At 45.4% G+C, this 24,279-nt stretch overlaps 1 protein-coding gene across 3 annotated transcripts in view; it reads right to left on the bottom strand.

Moving 5' to 3' along the window:
* ascc3 (activating signal cointegrator 1 complex subunit 3) overlaps positions 1-24,279 on the bottom strand; it is a 99,570-nt gene that overhangs the window by 54,697 nt on the left and 20,594 nt on the right. For all 3 annotated transcript variants that reach the window (XM_060065226.1, XM_060065224.1, XM_060065225.1), the window contains exons 6-10: positions 21,726-21,921; positions 21,008-21,143; positions 20,007-20,132; positions 8,851-9,054; positions 8,073-8,213 (exon numbers count right to left, since the gene is read on the bottom strand). In XM_060065226.1, coding sequence (XP_059921209.1) covers positions 8,073-8,213; positions 8,851-9,054; positions 20,007-20,132; positions 21,008-21,143; positions 21,726-21,921 — 803 coding nt within the window. The remainder of the gene's footprint in view (positions 1-8,072; positions 8,214-8,850; positions 9,055-20,006; positions 20,133-21,007; positions 21,144-21,725; positions 21,922-24,279) is intronic.

The raw sequence follows: 24,279 nt of genomic DNA, 5'->3' as shown, positions 1-24,279 counted from the left end.
CACGAGAAAGTATAAACACATAACATAATGATCCCAAATCTGAAGAACTGTTACACAAACAAGGTCAAGTGGAATAAAGCCTTTTACCAGACTGCGTGCTATTATGCATGTGCTCAGGGCTTTGATCGCCCTTGCACTCAACGGGAGTCCCTCGAATGATACCGGAGCAGTAATGGAGGGCTAGAAGGGACCGAGCTAGAACCCAAACACTCATTTCTCTGATGCATGATCTCATGCAGGGCCGGACCCAAACACTCATCCCTCGGATTCATGGTCTCACGCAGGGCCGGACCCAAACAATCATCCCTCGGATTCCTTGTCTCCGTTTCATAGTATCAAGCAGGGCCAGACTGCTGCCTAAGGCCTCATCTCCATACATATGCTAACCAGTGAATCACAGTACCGGGGGCCAGGTTCATGGCAGACTACATGGCCACATGCCAGGCTAACATTAGCCCCTTTAGTCCTACGTTCAACTGTTTGTTTTCAGTACCGGTAATTAATACACCCATTCTTGGTAGGTCATCTAAAGTGTCTAATGCTGCCACACAATTACAATCTGCTTTTCTTTCTTTCTTTTTTTTACCGCATAGAAAAACACAACAATGCATAATTAATGGTGTGCTAGCTGTTTGGCAACCTGTCTGTGAGTGTGAAAATTCCTATTAAACACTTGGTGTAAGAGCAGTTCATTAAATCTAGTTCTAAACCTAGTTTGCATTTATAATCAATCTATCCAGCCATTGGAGACTAGCAGGAAAAGGAGGCGTCTGCTCCTAATTGGAGCTGCTGGTTAATCTAAATGGAAACCCTGGCAAACAGTGCGCCGGCCAAAGTGCTTTCTTAATTACTGCACAAACACACACACACAAGGTGGCGCGCGGAAACAGCCCAGTTGTTCGACTCAACCGTGGAATCAAAATTCATGTGTATTTCTTCTATTTCTGTTAATTGCAGGATTGTGATTTTTTGGGTATCTGGGTACCTCAGATATATCTCAGGTTGCTTTCGTTTTGCGGATGACATTTTCAACCAGACTACGCTAGACGTGGTATTAAACGGAAAAATACGACAACAATATAGGAAAAGAAACAAAAACTAATTTCAACAGTGCATTCCCTCGAGTCGTAAAATGGGTTGCACTTTACATTTGAACACACGGTTACCTGAAAAGGTGCCGATGAGTTGGCGACCCTCCCACTTGTGTGTGTGTGTGTGGCGTGGGAGGTTGCGGGCTGGCAGTGATGTGTGCAGCCGTGCAGAACACCGACCCTGACAGGTCTCCCCAACTAGAAGCACTTAACTCCTAATTACTCATGCTGCCGTCTGTGCGTCTGTCTCGCTGAGGTTCCGTTATAGCAGCACGACTTACTCTCTCTCTCTCGCCCTCTCCATCTCCCTGTCCCGTCTTCCGGCATGTCGTGCTGACGGTACGCTTCACTATCAGTGTGTCGGGCTAGCACGTCAGGCTGTCCCCGGCACCACTTCTAGCATTCCTTCAACCTCTCCACCTCCCCCCTGCTCCTCCCTCTTTCGTGTCCAAAAAAGAAGGTAGAAGATGACGGAGATTTGGAAAGTGCCAGACTGCCACCCGCCTGAACACTGCAATGCACGCGCCCGAAGCTTCCGGAACCCCCTTTACTGTTTCCATGGTAACTATCGCAGCCATGAAGAGGGTGTGGGCGGAAGAGGCTGGTAGAGGAGGGTGGAGGGGTGGTGGTGGCTACACGGGGGGTCAGTATAAATGGTGGGAGGGGGGCCCAAGCTGGAGAGACTTGTTCACTCTGCCGATCTGTGAACGACTAATGGCTTGTCAAAGCAAGCGCATAAAAAAAAAAATCAAACTCCATATGTGTGTTGGTGTGTGTGTGTGTCCCCTCCATCTTTGTTGAGGGTTCACGTGAAGCGATGAGGGGTCTTGAAAACTGGATGACACAACATCCATCATTTCTTCCTGTATTTATTTTCTTTGAGATTCCAAGCTGTGTACTAGGGGAGGAGGATATTCGCCATACTACTCGCCCCGGCAGTGTCTCTCTCTTTCACCGCCATGAGCGTGGGTGGATAAGTGGATGTTTCAGCACGCCACCCACCATAAACATCGACATTGGTTTCGACAGATTGTTCAACATGTCATAAAGACATTAGTAAATCTGTCGATTTTAACTACACATGATTTAACTTTTTGCATACGAATATAACATTGTACACCGAACTTGGTAGTTAAAATAAAGCTGTTAGCTTAACAGCAGAGCTTTAAACGCCAGCAAACAAGAGCAAGGTATCAAATCGGGACAATTAAACATTCTTCCGATTCAAATGACACTGAAATATGCTTTAAGACCGATAGACACTGAATGTTGGAAAACACGCCACAAAATCCTATTAGCCTCTCATCCTGCAGAGGCTCAGCAAAAGGCACTTCCATTTAGCCATTTCCCTTCATCTCTGAATTTCCCTCTTCATCATTTTAATGGAATCCGTCTGCACTATTTTAGAAGTACAATCCGCGATGAGATAAAGAAAAAAAAAATATCTACAGATAGTTTTCATAATTCCCCTTTACTACCACGTTCTGAACAATCCTCATATAGTCCTCTGCTCACTCCTCATCCCTCCTCTTGAGAGTAGCACCACCACTCTATAGCCCTCCCCCCCCCGCACTAATTATCTTGGAAGCCCTTCTAAGTGTGTGTGTGAACTCCTCAATCACACTGGAACGATATCAGTCTGATCCTTTACTTGATTATTTTTTTTTTTTCTATCATGCTGAATTTGAAATCCATCCCAATCCCATCGCTGGCTCTGTGCAGTGTGTTTGGTTAAGACCACGAGGGCTGATAGTTTCATAATACCTGCCGGTAGGGGTTTAAGATGTGGTCTGTGGGCATGATTGCACAGAGCCCCGACCCCTTTAAACCAGCAGTGCTGTTGAAGTAGCAGTGGATGGTGAGCAGTGTCGTCGTCCCCCCCCGTGCAAAAACTTTAGTTTAGTTATTTTCTCTCTTGGCAGGACTGTCAAAAGTACTGAAGATTGTGATTGTGCGTGTGCGTGTGCGTGTGCGTGTGTGTGAGCGTTTGTGTGTTTGTGTGTTTGTGTGTTTGTGTGTGTGGTTGTAAGTGTGTGCTAGTGCCTGTTTCATGCCAGAGGGAGGCTATGGCAAAATATTAAAAAGAAGCCCTGAGCAACGATGGAAGACAATTGGTATTACAATGTCAGGCGTCACTTTGACCTTCATTAAATGTGGCCAGACTCTCATCTGGGATGCTCTGTGCACACACACACACACACACAAACACACACACACACACACACAAAACTGTCAAAAATGAAGAGACTGGACAAACGGGGAGGAGTAGGAGAGGGTTGGGGGTAGACAGAGTTATCTGGGACTCAGAGATTGAATCTATTATTTAAAAGAGCTGATCATTTTCTTTGTATAGAAAATACTTTCCATGACCCTATTGAAAGTGACCTTTCAGTTTCAACGAGGACTGCCCTTAATGAACCAATGCATTAGATGTCCTGATAGAGTCCACCCACAAGGCCTGGACATGTTGAAATGCCTCAGCCTCACAACCCTTTGTAGGATCCTGTTCTTCTGCATGTGATAGACAGATAAATCTGGTTCTGGCAGCCCGTTTAGTGATTTCCTCTCAGTGTCCGGCCTGTCAGACTCCATCCACCACCTCTCACCCTCTCTCCCCACACCTCAATCTCCCTCTCAACTAACAGTCTCCCGTGTTCCTTCTGCCTTCAGCTCTCCGTTTTGCTCCAGCAACCCCCTTCCTCCATCAATAGCTCTCTCCCTTATTAACGTTGGAGCGATGGCTTTACTGTGGCATGAGTGGGAGGCGAGAGTCAGCCTGGGCCACGTTGGGACAACTGTTGCACAAAGATTAAAGAGTATTAAGTAGAATCGTTCAGTCATACATATGCTCAAATTCCCTAGTTGCACGGTATGATTACCAAAAGTTGTAGACCGAAGATTGCTAGGATGATGTAGAGGCGTAATCTGTGTTATCTTGATCGACAAATAGGCCTCAAACACTAGGGCTGCCAAAATGATGCGGTGTGATAAATGTAGCAATGGTTAGATGACATTCGATACCAGAGGAAGGGATTAGCATCTAACAATGGACAGGCCCCGTAATATATTCAGCATAGTCGACGGTTCCTCTTGTTTAATTAATGTAGATTATCTGAAAACATGTTGAATACGAAGACATTGGCCGAAATGGATGTATTAATTTCCAGTTTGGTGTTTTTAGTGTTAATGTTCTCTGTGCATTAATAAATAATGATGAATTAGGTTTCTTTAAGGTTTGCTAGGAATAATGTTTGAGAGTACAATTCAGCTCATGACAATGTATGAATATTCTTCATACATTGACTGAACATTTCATTAATATAGTTTGTCATCCTAACCTTACAAAGCAGGATTATAAAATGTTATAAAATGTGTAGTATAACCTTAGCTCAATGATTCTACCCCACACTACACATTAAACTAAGCCAGATAGAGTGATATGAGAAAAATCGTTTATCAAAGCCAATGCCATCTATCGGAGCCAATTCCTTTGTTTACATTTTTGGGCCATTTTCAGTAATATGTGTGTGTGCATGTTATGTTAATTGTGTTTTAGTATGTCTGCTCCCTTTTCAAGACATGTTGTCCTTAAAGAAAAGTCCTGGGGCCTTGAGGGATAGTTTGGCTGGGATAGCACACGGTCTTTGATTTTTCAACTTGTTTTGCTTGTTTACAACAATATTCTATATTTTTGGAATATTTGGTTGAATTGGTTATGGAACCAGGATCGTTAGTAAACAAAGATATTTTCACTTTATTTTTTTTTGCGTCTCATATATACCAAGGAAGCCCAAGGGCGATTTGCAATAAGGAAAAAACAATGGATATCTTAGTCGCTACACCAACCATAACCAATGAACCATGTTTTAAGCGTGGTCTAAATAAAAAAGGAGCAAACACTCTTACTTCAGTGCCTTTATTAGCTTTCCTTCATTTCCTAAACACAAAAAGTTATTTGAATATTATTTTATTGTTACCTGAACTAAAAGTGCATATAATAGCTGAATTATTTTGGCTTCTTAATGCGACATGCCTGTATTGGTAAAACCCATCACAAACGTAAAAAACGCAATAAATACAGATGCAACAGCAGTCAAATTAAAGTTCTGTGCAAAGGTCTCTTACATCAGCCAAGCTATCATGTTAATGCAAGAAAGAACCAATTTGCCTCAAAGTAGCCTGGCAGACTCTTTGAATAAGGGTGCAATTTGCCAAGGCTGCACCAATACTTGAGCAAACGGAAGTCATTGTGTTGCAATGCTTTGATGGGATTAGAAAAAGCAAGCACTTGCAAGTGTCATTTCAATTTCTTTAGCCAACACTTTTTGTTTTCCCTCCCAGCTTTCCTCTACCATTTGAATTAGAGTGCCCGCATCTAAAGGCACTGCCCTTTGCCTTCTTTGAATCAGCGGATTCATGTATATACCTCAAAAGACCCAACACCATGGCAATGAAAACTCTATCGGTAGAAAAAGCACCACTTAATTTGGGAACAGAGGACATGCAAGAACAACAGAGGTAGAGAGTGAGAGTGGACGAGAAAACATGATAACTTTAGACTATTATCTTGCATGTGAATAATGCATAATAGATGTGAATACTGATTAAAAATCATTCGACTATAATTCTGTTATGGACTGATTGGGACCAAAATGGAATCAATTAGTGCATTAGTCTAGCATTGAATATGCAAGCTTACAAGATAAAAAAAACTAAATAGGCCACAATTCCCTTCTTAGCAAGGGGAAAGATGAGGAACTTCCAATGGCCACACTGCGTTACACACTTTGTCTTCCTGTCCCCTAAAATCAATGTTTTAATAACAAGTATAGTGTTCAAATTGATCGTGAAAAGGGAATCTGAGGACAAAAGCTTCTGCCAAAGTGGGAGTCCATGGAGAATAGAGGGCAAGTCTATTCATTTCTAGTCATCAGTAAGCCAATCATATATGTTGACAAACGCCTTATACATTTAACTGCACCACTTCTAGGGGCCCACAGAAGATTCTGAGCAAGACTGTGATTACGATGTCAACAACAAGAGGCCCGCGGCCTCATCAATTATCTTGGATAACGGAGATTCTAGCACCAATCTCATTACGTGCAGAGGTAGCCAAATGTGGTGAAGGAGGGGGTGTTTCAGGAAAAGCCTTCACATGTCTAGACATGGGTTTGCCTCATTTATTTGTAAACAACAAAGAATCAAATTGTTATGGGAAGTATTAGGTGTTAGATGAGGCATACGGTTCACCTGCAAAATCACTCACACTGTTGGTCTCAGGGCAAGGAGCGCTCTGTGAAAACAGCTTGCGATAAAACCACGTCACAAATGTTGAATGTTGTCACCTTGGATTACAAATGCCTCTTTTAGTCCTTTTAAGCAAGACATATTCTTAAAGAAATAAAAAGCAGCATAAGAAAACTTAGCAACATTTAGAAATGGGGGGATGAAATGGCGGAAGGATATTTAAAAAAAACAACAACATGCAAGACCTTCAAAGACCAGAAGGGTTTAAGAACTCAACAGTGGCAAGCTGACTTGTTCGATAATCACTGACAAATGGTCTATTGAAGACACACACACACACACACACACACACACACACACACACACACACACACACACACACACACACACACACACACACACACACACACACACACACACACACACACACACAAATAGTCACAGAAATAAATCAATCTTCTGCCCTGCAGACCTTCGGGTGACCCATGCATGACTCATGGAGAACAGACTATGGGAGATGAGTCAATGCTTCATGTGGGGGCTTTGGGGACATCTGAGGGGAGTGGGGCCTGTGTTCCCTGTCTTCTACGTCCATTGGGGTGCATCGATACATGCAGCTAGATATGTCACATCTAGCTAGCTAACAGGTGTTGCCTGGGGTATTGGCGAGACGTTTTTGTGACAGCTTTTCTGTCAATATGGCGTCTTAAACAAGTCCCAACATGGACACAGTAATGCCCCGATCACCAAATCCATTTGGCAGAGCTAGAGAACATATATTTAGTATGGTAGGATATCTATTCAATCATTCCTTTTTAACTAGTTCCTCTAACAGCCTTTGGTGGCCTTTCGCCTTAGGTAGTGGCATAATAGCACACCACCATTCCAAGTCAACCGAAAGACATAAAGGGATTTAATTCTGGTAAAACAAAGCAAATAATTTTTTCTTTGTTCAATTTGGATATCAGTGGCGAGCTTATCTGCATATAATTTATTTTGAGAGGTCCTGATCAAACTCTTTCATAAATGATCTATTGAATTTTATTTACAAGTTATAAAGGATTGAATATGAGTATGGTTTTCAATTCCGGCCTTGAATGAATTATGGATGAATTCTGCCACTTGGAGCGAAAATCGAACAAACAATGCTGACGCTACGTAGAAGGCCAATCCTCACTCTCAAACCGGTCGCTTAAAAAAACATTGGGTGATGGTAATACATTTAATGACGTCACGGATGATGGCTGGTACAACTTCTGAGACAGCACAGAGCCTGGGTCGGAAACTAAAAATTGAGGAAGGAGTTACGCCTTGCTTCCTGTTTCGCTACAGAGATTTTCAACCAAAGAAACTAATCTTTTGTGGATGAAGCTTTAAGAAGGGAATTTTAATACATGTACGTCTACAGCGGCCAGTGTACATTGTGTTGATAGGAAATCTTTAGACACTTTTTAATTTTTACTACTGCTTGAGTTTGTGTACGCTGAAAATTACCAATGATGTACAGAGCCCCGCCTACAGCAGCATGATTGGTCAAAACAACCATGAGTCCAAAGAAATGAAACGCCCTGTTCACCTAGATTTGAGCTTGTTTGCAATCAGACTTTGGATGAATGAATCTGATTTGTGAACCAAAGTACCCATGTTACTTTCCTTACGTTTATGTTAGGGCTGGTGGATTTATGTGTGCATCTCCACCCCCCTTGATTCCAACATCCCCATGGAGTAAGGTACCTGTGTGCGCAAAATCTCTCCTTTGGTGAGCTGCATGTCCCCAGTGAGCTCTTTGACACTGATGCCCAGCGGCTCCAGGCGCTTACTGAAGTATTTAGTCATCTCAGCTGCCAGGGCCTTCATAGGAGCCACATAGACGATCTACAGCAGGAGAGAGAATGAGAGAGAGAGAAATGTAGAGTGTGAGAGAGGGAGAGAGGGAGAGAGAGAGCCATATAGAGAGTGAGAGAGAGGGAGAGATATATAGAGTGAGAGAGAGTGAGAGAGTGAGAGAGAGGCGGAAGGCAGGGGGCATTGAGGGAGGGGAAGATTAGGGGAAGAGAGAAAGAGGCAAGGGAAGGACAGAAGGATGGAGGGAAGTAGGGAGGGAGAAGGACACTAATGATAAATGAGCCAACGTTGTGCTATCATTTGTTCCCTGGCAACCAGCACAAATCACAATTTATTGAGAAATATGACGCCAGCCCATTGGATGGAGAAAGTTTAATGGTGATGTATGAAAAGTGGGCTATCGTCACTGGCGGGTGCCGGCTGTGGCAGCCGTTATTGTTTGAATGCGGGTGGGCATGTTGTGAGTGTGTGCTTCTGTGTGTATTTCAGTGTTTGAGTGTGCACGTTTGCGAGTGTGTGCACAGAAGTTTACGAGGAAGATTCTGATGTCTTCATAATGCCATCGTTCGTGTGTCCGTCTGTGTATGCATGTGTGCATATATCTGAGCATGCTTGCCTGTGCATGAACATTTGTGTGATAAGTGTGTGTGTCCACAGCAATCAGAACCTTGAACTCGTCCTTCTTGAGGACGCCGCCAGGCTGCACGTGCTGCCGGATCTCGTGGAGGACGCAGAGCATGGCGATGTTGGTCTTGCCGGCACCGGTGGGCGCGCAGATCAGCAGGTTCTCGTTGGTGTTGTAGGCCGTCTCGAACACGATGGACTGGATGCGGTTCAGACGCTCCATCCCCTTGAACACCAGCTGCCCGATCTGGGTACACACGTGCACATGCACGCATTCCACGCATTCCACGCATTCCACACACACACACACACACACACACACACACACACACACACACACACACACACACACACACACACACACACACACACACACACACACACACACACACACACACACACACACACACACACAAAGGGAGATAGAGAATGGCGGAAATAATGAGTTTCTGAATCAACCATTATTCTATGCTCGTGTTCTAAGCAAATTAGTGTCAGGAGCATATTTTAACATTTTTCAGCAGTGTAAACGGTGATTGCATTTCATAATTATTATCTTGCAGGGAGAAACAACCCAAAACGATTTCAGCGCTCAAAGTGTAATGTGATCAGCGTTGTGTGGAGAGTGAACAGCAGTCCATGGAGTCCATGATTGAGAAGTTACTTCCTTCTACCAGACCAACAAGGCCAGAGGTTTATGTAGAGGCGGGCACAGTGTGTGAGTGGTGGAAACAGCTGTCACTCAGGGCTGATCTTTACATGGCCTCACTGTGGCAACATTGGGTGGACAACAACCTTCCATCTAGCAGTGCCTCAGATACGTAGAACGTTGGTATCTCCCTGAAGGGCAGATGGAGCCACCAATAGACACAGCATGTGTAAAAGATCAAACTGCGGTCAGCCCAAGCGGCAGCCAATGCGATTTGATACATGTATAGGGTCAAAATGGCTCGATACCAACATCTCTGGACTTGTTATGGAGAGGTCCCTCTTGATGGTTTTATTTAATTAAAAAGATATTAAGGAATGAGTATTAACGAGTTTGGCCATAGAGTACTGCCAGGCAGCTTTTCAATTCCCGCCCTCAATGTGCCAAATATGGATCGTGTCCGCTGCTGGTTGCAAAATTCACAAACCACAGCGCCAATAAAGGCGAAATCAACGTCTCCATAATGGCAGTGTGTAAACCAACGGGAGACGTCACGGGCACTACGTCCGTATTGTTTACAGTCTATGCTTCAGCCACCGCACGGGCAGCCAATTTCCTCCCATTGAAGGACAAACAGCTTCTGAGACGGAGCAAAGACAAATGGCCCCCTTCTGGACTGGGCGGGCTGCTCCGCCCTGCACGATGCGCCAGCTGATTCACCCAGTCTCCTCCGTGCCTCCCTCCCTCACGGATCTCTACCCTGCCTCCCTCCCTCCCTCTCCCTTGTCTCCACCTCTATCCTCAGCTCCAGGGTGGCTCGGGATGCCCAGAGCTTAGACAGCAGTATCATTTATTCAGGGATTCATTAGAAGCATGTCATCACTTTCCTCCTGCGCTCCTCCGTCTCGCTCCACCACCACTCATAGAAAGAAATAATTAAGGAGTGTGCGGCGGGCGGGGCACCAGCCTCAACTTCTGCTCTACTCCTTGGAGTAGCAGGGGGGATGGGGGTTATTAATGTATCAAAGAGCAACTTTATTAAGACTCCACTTGAGATGCAAGGGCTGAATGAGGTATGTGGGTTTTTCAGGGGGATATTACATAGTAGGAGTCAATGGGGAGGGGGGAGTGTGGGGAGGGGGGCAGGCGCCATGTCTTCATGATTTGATGACATCCTGTACGGCGGTTAACATCTTTCCACGCAGCCCATGGCCAGGTGTGCGACGCAAATTGCTGGTTTCAATTAAACAAGCGTCTCGCCGTCAGACCTTGCGGTAAAAGTGCTTTCTATTGTTTAGCTGCTAACGAGGCTAACGCGTCGTCAAAAGGAAGCAAACAAACAGACCGCCTACGCGCTTGCCCGCCACACGCCCACACAGCCTCTGCCTAAATGGGTAGGAATAATAATATTAGCCCGGTTCTCATCCCTGTTTTCAGTCTCAATGACTGCGGTGGCTGCTCTCCTGTTCCCTCTCTAAAAGAAAAGGGATGGCCCTCCTAGTTACCTCCGGCTCCCCCAAATGATTTCCCCCAAGGCCCAGGTCCGTGGAGTGACTACTTATAAATATTCATCCTGGTATTACGGACCACCAGGTTCCACCGGAGCTCTTCTCGCTATGCAGCCCCCCCCCCTCCTGCTCCTCTCTGGCGTCGGCGCGGCAACGCAAAAGCTCTGGCGTGATCGCTTCAGCGTCTTGGCCCTCGTTTTGATTTATCGACTTTGTCTGTTTGTAACGAGAAGCCAGTGTCCCTGCTCTCTTTAAACATGCTAATGCATGCAAATGTATGCCCGCCCCAATGTTCACCTTGCAGTAAAGCACACATGTTGTAAATAGGAAGTCCCCTCCTTTTTAATGGTCTTGGAAAATAGCTTCGTTTTTTTTTTGGGGGGGGGGGGGTTTGCTTTTAATCTATTCAACCTGTCTTTCTTAAAAAATACTTGTGACTTCATTGTTATGGTAATTCATGTGCATGCCTCATCCAATTGGAGAAGCAGCCATTCCTTGCCATATGCCGTCTCGCGGGTGTGCTGAGTGTTTACGCCAGGAGGGCTAGTTACTGTACTGCGCGGGGTGGTTGGTGTCTGGCAGTAATCACCGAAGTCCACAACGTCATAAAAAACCCTTTTTTGACGAGGGAAGCGTCACGGCCCACCTGGAAGAAATGTTGTGTCCTTTAGGAGGTTGTATAGTGGCGACACTAAGGATCTTACAACATTGTTAATGCTGAGTTTATTCTCGTTTACAGCATCACCAAGCTTCGTAAACCACAGACGTTTATAGTGAATCCATTGCTTTCTCGTCGCACTGAAAACAGAAATCTCCCTAAACATTCATGTGCACTGTCTGGAAACCATTTGGGAGGAAATGCAAATATCCCGCCTCCAGCACAACATTTAATGTATTTCTGTTTATTGAAATTCGCCATGAATACTTCTTTTTAAACAGGGCCGGAAGTACCTTGAGCCTTGATCAGTCAGAGAATGCATTCTCAACCACTTATAGAAGAGTGCATATTAAGTAAGAGTGAGAAACCCTTGTAAATATGCAACAATTCTGTCGTTTTATTTTGTGCCAATTAACTTATCTCAAATCAATCTGTCAGTGTCTGGACCTTGTGACTTGTCACTTTAACTTATATACACCGAAGCTCCACTTTGAGCTTCAAAATCCAATTTACATGACCTGGGGGAAGGCCAAGTCAATTACCCACAACCAGAGTTAGGCAGACTTACTTTTACATGGGAAGACTTAACTTCTTCATTGAAATTCAGGGTGAACAATGAATTCTTCAACATGGGTGTGCTGGTTTGGATTCTCCTGGTTCACTTACTCAAGACAAGCGTTTCGACATCATGTTGTGCGGATGTCCTATCGTATTTGGCCACAACCTAAGCCATTGAGTTACAATAACGGCAATGATAGCTAAATCCCTGGACTGGAACACAAGTGCCAAATTCACGTCCCTCCTGATATTAATTCATATCAAAGTGCCCGACTGTGGTCATCATAAACCATCCCGGAGCACTACATTATGCACGATATTTAAACGCTGTCAGCGGATACACTGCCATGCCCAGCTGGCTAATAGAGGTCCATAAGCATCTGTGGTCAACCTTTCGGTGGCCGGGTTAAATAAAATATCAAATGAGAGCAGCTGTCGCCAGTTTAGGGCAGAACACATCTCTTAGTCCCAGCTGGTGTCCCATTGTGAAGGGCCTTCCATGCAAGAGGGGATACTGTGGTTGTTGTATGAAAAGGTACGCAAAGACATTTATACAATGTGGGGGGAAAGAATGACACGGATAAGAAAGCCGGCATAACAAAGTGCCTTCAGCGTTTTTGTGTTGGAGAGCAAGGGACAAGAGTGAGTTCTCAGTATGTAGCAACGGTGATCAGCAAAGCTTTCAGATGAGGTGTTGGACCATTCAGGGGAGAGAGCTGTTTTCACAGTCCGTCCCTCGGACTACTTCTGCCTATGCTGAGTGGATGAAAGCTGACGGGCTCATTAACAAAGTGGATACACAGCCTCTGGCCATATGGACAAACTGGGAGGAATGGGAATAGCCTGCCAATCCAACAGCCACTTAAAACACTCTAATTGGCCCCACAAAGATTGCAGTAATTATTCAACACCTATATCTAAATACCAACTCTATGTCCTTTGGTACCTGGATGCGCGGGTATCACTTCAACTAATTCAACTATAGATGCAGCTGTTCGTATTCTAGTGACTTTTTTTTACTGTACATTACAGCATGATCGGTCGTATGAGTCTCTATAGAAGCCTGCCTCACTAATTAAATCCCCCAGAATCCGTAATGGAAAGCTAAGAGATATAATTGTTGTCATTTTCACGCTATCCTTTTAATTACTTTCTGGTTCCGTTTCATTCCATTTGCATTGACTCCGTGATCAACTTTTAATTGGCAGATTTAGCAAAGAGCTTATCGGTCCTCTCCAAGCCTACGCACAGGGTACAAAATTACCTGGCCAAACACAAAAATAACACTCACACACACACACACACACACACACACACACACACACACACACACACACACACACACACACACACACACACACACACACACACACACACACACACACACACACACACACACACAAACAGAAGCACACACACAACCACACCAGATGCATGGCGGCGTTTGATGGAGTGAGATGCAGATGCAGCAAACAGGAGGCCCATTCATTTCCCTACGGATCAGCAGCAGGAAGCGGCGAGGGGGGGGGGAGAGGGAGAGAGGGAAGGGGGAACAGGGAGAGAGCAGTGAGGCTGGCCAGGAGATAGTAAAAAGGGAACACGAGAGGGAGAGCGAGGCCATCCATCACTTAATCCATGGGCACCTGCTGAAAAAGCACTAGACCCTCATGAGCCCTGCAAAAGCACTACCAGGCGAGCATAGCCCCCCACCGTACCTTTGAGGGAAGGTTTCTGCATATACAGACAATATATATGCATACAGACAAAAAAGCGGCTGGAGTGTCCAGCCGTGGTTCCAGATGGAATAAACCAAGCCATCCGGCACCTTGCCCAAGCGCTGGTACACCTCAATGTTCCTCAGCGACCTGCGTCGTTGCCCAACATCCCCTGCACACGCTCCAGCTCCCAGATCGGGAACCAAGACACACACGCACACACACCCACACACACACGTGTGGGATGTAAAAAGGGAACTCATCAAAAGTGAATTAGGAAACGCAATCAAGGTGGATTAATTATAGATGGCCCGCTGCTGCTCCACTCCTCTGGCCCATCTCGTGGGATCGGCAGGGCTGCCGGCCGGGAGGACGGGCCACACGTCAAACTTGGGAGAACCGGGGACTATTGACACCGGAGGCTGATATAACCCGAATGACCACCCCCTCCCACTCTCCCAACCCCGCTGACTCCAGTTTATAGACCCCGGTCACCACCACGGCTTCTGGGAGTGCATGAGTGCAAAACACGTCACCCAGCCACTGAACTCCCCAGACTGTGTTTCTCCATTAGGGTCGTTCCCAGCGACACGATTCAGGCTGCAGGCAGGTCACAGGAGCGAGCAGGAGTACCCTTTTGCTCGAATGCTCGTGTGTATCATGAAACAGATAATAATACTTGAAAAAAACTGTGTGTGAACTGACTCCATCAATTCTCCCAGTGGTATTTTTATATATATATATATACAGAGTTGTTTCTTTTTCTATCGAGGGAGGGAAGATTACCCCTTCATCATTTAGCGTGTGAGACCCGAGCCGGATCAAATCAAACAGGGAAGAACTCCTTAAGGTATAATAACTGTGAGTGGGAGAGAGCAAATACACAATTTGAGCTCAGTGGGGTATGTTCACTCATCACTTATGCTCCTACTTTCATACACTTCCCCCATGAGGGGCTTCCCATTGCAGGAACAGACTTCACTGTGCTTCTGAATCTTTACTCAATGAAAACACATCCCCTACGGGAACTCCCCCCGTTCAGACTGACGCAAACCTTGAGAGTTATTTCCTATCAAAAGTGGACAAAAAACAGAAAAACGTATGCGTGTGTGTGTATATATGTGTGAGTGTGTGCATGGCATGCCTGTGTGCGCATTTGTGCGCATCGGGCTTATGCCCCCATTTGAGCGACCACGGCTTGCGTATTGAGGTGCTTTTAGTGCATGATTAGTCGCGTCAGCGCTACAATAGAAGCAACATTTGCACTCGCTCAGACAACATCCCCCCGCGGCCGCCCCACATATTTATTCGGATGAATTAAGAAGGCTTTTACCACAGCGGTGGCAGTGCGGCGCCACGGCCCTGATTCATTAGTTAAAAAGCACCCTAATAAATTCACCACTTTTAATGTTTCACGGCGCTATTAAAAGCACACCAGGCCCGCCGTGCCCCTGTTTCTCCCATTACAGCTTTCAATAAATGACAATCTGCGCTCTCCGGAAAGGGGTGTGTTGAGAGGAGACGGGAGAAAGAGAAAGCGCATCAGACATTTCTGTCTGCCTCACAAAGGGCTTGCTTAACAACACCTCAAGACTTATTAGCCATTGTGTAGAGGGCGCTTTAGACGAGCAAAGCACTTTGTTTTGGAGATGTACAGGGGCATAAGTTAATGAAAAGCAGAGCCACTTCGTGTGGACTCATTTACACTGCTCAGCACGAGGCTCCGTATCAATCTGTAGCTATCTGTTTCACAGGGACTTTTGTCAGTAGAGATGAAGGCAGGCGGCCTACTGCCGAGATTAGGGGAAAAAAAACTGGATCAGACTGGAGGAGAAGGCAGACGAGACAGACAAGCCTTTTAGAAGATGAGAGCACACTGAGATGGCACCTCTGAGGCTTCTTGTTAGCCACTTAGTACCAGGATTTAGCAGGGTAGGGTGTGGGCAATAGTTCTGCATTGGTTTATAGGGGGATAATAATAAAAATAATAAAAGTCAGGCTTTATTGATCGAAGCTCTGTAAAAGAGAACCACACACAAAACGTCCTTCCCGGTGGGATTCCTTAATTAATTGTTTCCTCCTCTCCAGGAAATTAGCTCCCAAGAGGGGGATAAATCCTCCTGATCCATTTTGACTCATTCCTCTAAATGGTAACGGAGAGAAGACTCAAACAATATCAACGGTTTCTGAGGAGGTATATTTACCTGTAGCCAATGTTTCACGTCCTCATTCACTCATTTAATGCTCAACAAGTCTACTTGCACATACTTCTGACAATATTGTACGATGGGCTGAACTTATGCTAACCTCAGCACAGCGTTGAAAGTACCGTGAGAATCAGACAAAGCTACGGTTGATCTTTTAAGAAATCTGGTGGATGTTAGCAAGCCACCGGCACATGTTTACCTTCTACCTCTGACAACATGTGAATGGATTTGCTTTACAGTGACTGGTGACTGGTGGTTCATAAGGATAACAGAAATGCACTTAGGACTGAAAAATCTTCGGACTCCCCATTATCATTCATGACAATGTATTCCCTCTAGAAACAGTTTACCCCAGGTCAATTCAAAACACATAAACAGTAATAAATTAGCATTAATAATACACCTAGCTAGATAGCCAGTTTGAGCTTGGACATCCTTTTTTCACACATTTGTTAAACTTCTGCCCAGAGCTAACTGACCAAATAAATAAACTAGAGACACTCAACCGTAAAGTTCAGAAAATAATACTTCTTTGGAAAAGTGAGGAAGCCAGCGTGTTTGGTGGGGGCACAGATAATTGCTATAGATTACATATCATGCTGGTCAGCATCTCCAAACGGTGAATGGAGGGGGCGCGGGCACCGACGCTGTCAGCGCCAGAGAACCCAGGCGTGACCGTCTTGCATGCATAATGCTGCTCCAACAAAACTGCACTCCTGTGCTTATGCATACAACTGTATGCCTAATGGACACATTAATAGTCAAGTACGAAAGGAGCACTGATGAAAATTGCAATTGACAGGCAGCACTCCCACACACACACACACACACACACACACACACACTTTAAAAACTGTGAAAACAACAGGAGTGAATGTGTAGGCAAGTCTGAGGCATGCCCACATCAATTGGTCATGGCGTCCTCATCTGCATACAGAGAAATACACACACACACACACACACACACACACACACACACACACACACACACACACACACACACACACACACACACACACACACACACACACACACACACACACACACACACACAGCCGAGTGACCCCTGTTTACTATGGCACTCATTAGCATGAGTGACAGGAAGGTTAAGAGCAGTGAACAGTTACATGGGTCACTTGAAGTGCGGCAAAAATTGATCGGTTTACGGCCAACGGATCCAATGGGAGGGCGACTTCATAAACAAAAGGCCAGATTTACAAAAGAAAGGACAACTCTTTGGTAGCACTAGATATTTACTCGTTCTGCTGCGATGATGGATGACAAAGTCCACTCTCCTGGACAGGATGGGCGCAATGACTTTCAGAGACAATGATGTGTGCAGACTTGTGCCGCAGTCATCTCCGTCCTCTGGCCTCCCCTCTCCCAAACGACCCATGGGGAGGTGGGGGGTGGATTGAACACCTGTCTGTACGGCCAGCTGACCCCTACAGGGGTGAAGGCTGCTGGACCAGGAGGATAGATGTGTGTGTTTGTGTGTGTACTTGGATGTGTGTTTGTGTGTGTGTGTGTGTGTGTGTTTGTGCCTGTGGGTTTGTATGTGCGGGTATGCTTGTATGTGTGTCGGTGCGGGTGTGTGCATGTGCCAGTCAACATGTCAATCAGACCGACAGGTCATTGTGTCTGCTGACAGTTGGCTGAGAGCTACAGCACTTCCATTAAAAGAGAACATCACTCACTGGTCATTACAGTCCCAGGACTCTGGTACCTACTGAAGAGGAGGCGGCTAGAGACTCTGTGTACACATTTAGATACCACCAAACTGACCAGACAACGTTGCAATTACAGGCACGTCGAATACCGTTCGAAAATGGCAGAAAAACATGGTATTCCACGTGTCCTTTAATTAAAATATTTAATCGCGATTAATCGCATTAATGCCATAGTTAACTTGCGATTAATCGCAATTAATCGCAATTTTTTAATCGCAAAGTCCGGCAGCCTGAGCTGTGCGCCCGCAACCTCTCACTCACTGAACAGCCGCAACACTCACTGTCAACGTCGCAACCAAGTCGATTTTGTCTAGAGGGGAGTAACTGATCGGCCCCTCCCGAAGTGGTACAGCCCAGGTGGGCCTTGAACTGCGATTGGTCAGAAAGGCGTAACAGCTAACGACAACATTGATCTTTCGTGCAGGCTCGAACAGAGTGACACACTAAGGGCCCTTACATAGTCGACGCAACGCTACGCTTACGCGTCCAAAAGGCTACGCGACACGACGCTTCGGCCGCCATTAACGTCGAAGCGTAGCAAAACGCGTCCTCTAAATTTTTGATACGCGACGCGCCGATCCATGCAATACCAAGCGTAGTCGGTGGGGGCGATACTGCAAATATTGTACATTATTACTACTATAGGTTATATTTACAGAAGAATATATGAGAGGATGCGGGAACGTGATAAGAATGACTTGACGTCTCTTTTACTAATTATCTGTGCCAATTTATGCGAACCCTTCCACAGGGTCAAAGTGCTATTTTGATGCGCGACATCAAACAGCTGATGCGGGATTGTGAGCCATTTTAATGATCTTCTTGTCAACCGATATTCGTTCTATTACTGGCCTTATTTGTTTTACTGTTAGCCTATTTGAATTAATTACGTAATGTTTTGTGTTCACGTTCAATTTGAAACATAAGTTCAGTAGCCTCTTTGAGTGAATGAAATTTGAAAGCGTGAGTGTGTAGTGAATGAAAAATGTGTGCGTGTATGGTGGGACTATTTTCTGTATTTGATAAATAAACCCCTTTTCTCTAATAATGTTGGCTACCATATAATTTCTGTGGACATTATGCGCTATAGCTTAAAGCCTTTGGCTATAGGCCTACACTTAAATAATTCATTCATCCGTCAAGGCAATAGCTCGTTGTATAAACATTTTATATGGATATGAATTAATGAGTTTGACGTAAACCAAATTAGGTAACTTGTGTAACATAACTAATGAATCAAAAGTCATGCTTCCAAGTGACCAATGTATATACATTTATTGGTCAGTGCGCATACCCAATCGTAGCACATTGTAGGCCCTACTGGTGGGGAAACACGCCAGCATCTGACAAAAAATAATCTGCCAGCTGCTCCCTGACAAGGGCCGGTTTTGGTGAGAGTCGGGAAGATATCGGATGACTCGCGAAAGGAGATCATCAAACTTTGGTGCCGACATCCGAAAATACTGGAAATGCCTCTCCTCGTCCATGCTTCGCATTGGAAGCACCAGAGAAACAAATTCCCCATCCTGATCTCGTGTGGTATTTAAAGGGCGCACATACCACCGCCTATCTCTGCGCTTCATCACTCTTCTTCCGTAGCCACTTTGATCGGAACGTCACCTCGAACGTCCCCCCGCGAAAACACCGGTGACTCTGCTGCCACCCATGGCGTGAGTGGTGTATTGCATGTCATGCATTGCCCGCGACGTTCGCGTATGCTGTGTAGACTATGAAAGGAAGCGCGACGCTCGCGTCACTCACGTCGTTTACGCGCGTCGCTCGCGTCGACTATGTAAGGGCCCAAACACACACACACTTTTAAGTGTGTGCGTGTTTACGGATACGGAGCGGGTGAGTTTTTCACCCGCTCCGTATCCTCCGTATCCTGTGCGCCATGCTTGTTGTTTTGTTTCTGGTGTAGCTATTTCCTGTATGGTGTTGCCGTTTTTCTAATGTGACTAGTTGTTGCTCGATAGCAGGTGAAAAAACGACAACGTTTGCCAAGCCGAAAGAGCGTTAATCGCGCAATGAAAAAATTAACGCTGTTAAAATTGGTCTGCGTTAACGCCGTTAATAACACGTTAAAGTGACAGCACTAATATATACATATATGTACACATAAATATATATATATATATACATTTCAGCCTATAGTTGTATACTTCATTTCTTACCTCATCAAGTTGGGAGATGTAAATAGGTTTCTCCTCCATGCCAAGGCTCTTGGGGTCGTTGGGTGGAATCTCCACCTCCTCGTACATCTTGTTGTTTTCCCGCTTGATGCCCTCTGGCAGCAGCAGCTGAACGCCATAAACGTGCACATTAACACAAATCCAAGGTAGTACGGATAAAATGACCTTCCACCACTCAAAAAAGGATCATATATTTGAAGCACTGCAAACCTGCCGTGGCCGACAACCCGTTTGCCAGAATATATTATGATTTTGGCAATCAACCAAGGGGCATTAAAGAAACCTCCATTAATTCCAATATCTGGATTCTCCCTTTCTCTCCACTAGGCGGGACACACCTAGCAGAGGTCTGTGTCAATCTGCCAGAGGTTTAGACAGAGTTGGATTTAAAATGAGGAGATCCTAAAACCTGGATTGAAGCAAAGGTTTCTGGGTTATCTGGTGGGAGATGTCACGAAATAGGCACGCTGGCACAGTGATCTGTGCTCCGATGCCCTTTCCGTAGAGGATCAGGGCTTCATTCAAAATGAAGGAACATTTCACTGGTAAAAGGCAAGAAGTTGGCCTGCATGGAAGATTAAACAGGAGACATCCGAAGCCCTTCGGCACACCAGAATCTGTGCAGATTTGTCTCAGAGTATCATGGAACACCAAATATTCTGAGGTAAAAATGTGAGGAGTTTGCTCGTACTGTGTTGAATTAAATATCCCTCACGAGATTAATAAAGTCTTATCTTATCCTGCTAGCATGTGTTCTGTAATACACCTTTGTTGTGCCACAAGGTGACATCCCAGTGAGAAGGATGCGTGTGTGGATGTATTTATAAATGTGTGTGTGTGTGTGTGTGTGTGTGTGTGTGTGTGTGTGTGTGTGTGTGTGTGTGTGTGTGTGTGTGTGTGTGTGTGTGTGTGGAATGTTATTACTCTCTTATTCTACAGTCCATTTCAGATGCAGTTTCTCCCTCCTGTAAAGCGGGCCTCACCTTGGCTCCTCCGACAAACGCTGGGCTCTTGGCCGCCTCGGCGTAGCAGTCGTACACGTTGGGGTAGCGGACGCGCTCGTAGACGCGCTCCCTGCCGAACACAGGCTCCCGGCGTGCGGTCAGCAGGGCCTGTTCTCTGGGGGCCCCCCCAAGGAAACAGAACATCAACAATAGACAATGCTGGACCAAGCGCACAGGAAAAGATGACACCAGTGAAGCCTGTCTCATCTCCGAGGTGTATGTTTGTATTTGAGGAGGAGTGCCTGTTTGACGGATTTAATGACACCGGTGAGCCACAGCGGTGGGGAGCATTACCTCTCCGCTAATCTATTCCTTCACACTCTGGTACATTTCGGTTTTTAATTAAACACATCGTTGCCCCTTTTTTTTCCCCTCTTAAGATTATATTTAAAAAAAAGTTGCTAAGGAGCACAAACACACGAACACACACACACACACACACACACGAACACACACACACACACACACACACACACACACACACACACACACACACACACACACACACACACACACACACACACACACACACACACACACACACACACACACACACACACACACAATGTGATGGGCTCGTCCATTAGTCTCAGACATAACAGGTAAAATGACCAACAGAGAACCAAACAGAGAAAAAGTGGCTGAGATGGGTTAAGGCCAGCAAACAGATGACTTTGAGGAATGGCAATCTGGCTACCTCTGCGACCTCATCTCCTTGGGGTCAAAGTTGAAGGACATGTCTGAGGGGTCATCCTCTGGCCCCTTTCCTTTCTTCCTCTCCCTCTTCTCCCCTCTGCGGTAGACTTTCATCTGCTGCCTCTCCTGCTCCGATTGGATGATCACCTGACAGCCAAAGTTTGGCTTGCTGGCCTCTCCCCCGCTCCGGCCGCCGTCTGGGAAGGAAGGCAGAGGCTCAGACCAACTCAGGGAAACCAAAGCACAGCAACAGCAGGGATATTTTCATAAAAACTAAACAATAATATTCTATGCAACACAATTAATGATAATGCTCATGTGTCAAGTGTAAACGATACCCTTCTATTTTTGACAAAAAATGTACAACGTCATTATATTGTGATCTGATATTGATTCACGATATACATGCAACTGTATCACCGTAAAAAAACAATGGCTGTAAACATTAAGTGAGAAAAAATCATCGCATATCGTGCATTAAAATAATATGAAAAATAATGAGAGCTCGTCCACCAGGATTTCATCTGATGTATATTTCTGTCCACGGCACCGTGAGGGTTAACACAACCCCCCTCCCCCCTCTTGACAGCACAGCCACCCTGTTTGAGGCACAACAGCTCAATAACAGCCAGCATTGCTCTTGAAAACAGATGAGACCTGATGATTGCATTGCAGCCTGGGCTGATTGACTGAATGATTTCTTCTTTATCTCCTCCGAGGGCTCTACCTGCTCAATGAAATCCGTAGACTCCGCACAATTTTCCTCAGCCCCTCCTACTCAGTTTAACCCTGTCAGTCCCACACCCACACAATCCCCATTCTACACTTCCCAGGCTCCTTTTATTGCACGCTCTATATATCCAGGTGCCCATTGCATCTTGTTACATGCATCAACCCTCTTCGAAACAGTTCAACTCTGTGAATCTGGTTAGAAAACGTTTTGTTCTCGTACCTTTGGCCGTTTTCTGCAAGCCGAAAGTTGAGAACTAGGAATGCTTTGGCAACAAAATATTAAAGAAGGTTCAGGAATTGAACTCAAGGGATCAAAAAATCAATCAAAGTACGATTTTACTCTGAGGAACCGGTTGATCTATGAATTATAAATGACATTAAAGCACAAACAAATACTGGTATATTGAGTTTCTCTAGCTAGAAATTAAAACTAGAACTCCAAATTCCCCCCCAGGCTTCTCTCCTGTATTCTTCAATGGCACCATCAACATTTGTCCCCCGCTGAAGCACCGACCGATATTGGGTCTCAGGGTTGTATCGGCCACTTGCGCTCATGTACAGACACAGCTCCAGACACAGCGGGGAGCCTGTTTACACCGGGTTGGCGCTGTCAGCCCCCCAGCTGTCTGGGACCCCTGGTGCGTCACCCCGTGGCTGGCCCGATGCTGATGCGGATACCGTGGGGACAGCTGGCCCGGGCAGGAGGGGTCAACCTAAGTCATCGGCCCATCCTTTCAACCCGGCCAAGCAGCTCCGCCTGTCAGGCGCCTTGTCACAGATCAGGGGGGCACTAATTAGCCGCTTCCTCGTTAATGAAGCTTTGTTAATTATGCAAGGCAGTGGCAGGTTCTTGTTGGCAGCTCTGAAGTCCCAAGGGGGACCCAGCGGGTAAACCCCTGTGTGTCCCGATCGTGGGAGAAGTCGGACGGTGCAGGTCATGCTTACCGGGGAGTAAGTGACCGTGTGGACACCTGGGACAGAATGACGAGGGAGAAGGCACGGGCCAGGGAATATTACAAAGGCAATGAAAAAATAACGACGGATCTGTGGTAAGGAAATGAACTCTGAAGGACAAAGGGCCACTGTTAGAATCTTGGACCAGAACACCCGGTGGCATTAGAGAACAGTGTTAAACAGGGCATTTGATTAGCTCACGGCCTTGTTTTACATACCTTATAAAATGTCAAGTATGAAGAATAGCAGAGTATAGTTTCAGCACGCATGCACACAATACAATTAGTAGGACAGTGATAATGACACAAAGAAGGATCTTATAACTGCCTGTTATGCAGTCAGAGATACTAAAAATAAACTATGCTGAATCCAAATGCAAGGCCTTAATAACTACCTAGACGATGTTAGTTGATAAACAATTTGCTGAGTTAGGTATTATTGCTATTCCTTTGCAAACTATAATAAAAAACCTAGACAGCAATTCCTTGCTATCATCAGCCTGTTCAAGATAGGATCTTGAAATTGTCTCTCCTTTATAAATTGTTTCAAATATCGTCCCAAATGCCACCAGGGATAAGGTGGGAGAAATGTATTGCAGACTTTCCCACGTAGAACAGGCCACCTCCGAAGTTGGTATAGCATGGATAATGCGATTCTCTTGTTCAGGGTTAATCAAGAAAACCACCATTACATGTCAGCTAACGGCAGGGACTGAAGGTCCCTCATGTTTTATTCTAATAACCTTGGCCATCCAAGTCTCTAGTTCTCTATTCACTTGCTCCCTTTATCCTTGTTCGCTTCCTGATGATTTCTTTTCACTTAAAATTTCAATTTATACTTTCATATAATGATCCCCTCTGCGTGAATTA

Source organism: Gadus macrocephalus, chromosome 11 (assembly GCF_031168955.1).
Source record: "Gadus macrocephalus chromosome 11, ASM3116895v1".
Classification (NCBI taxonomy): Eukaryota; Metazoa; Chordata; class Actinopteri; order Gadiformes; family Gadidae; genus Gadus; species Gadus macrocephalus.
This window is presented reverse-complemented; position numbering and strand designations above follow the sequence as displayed.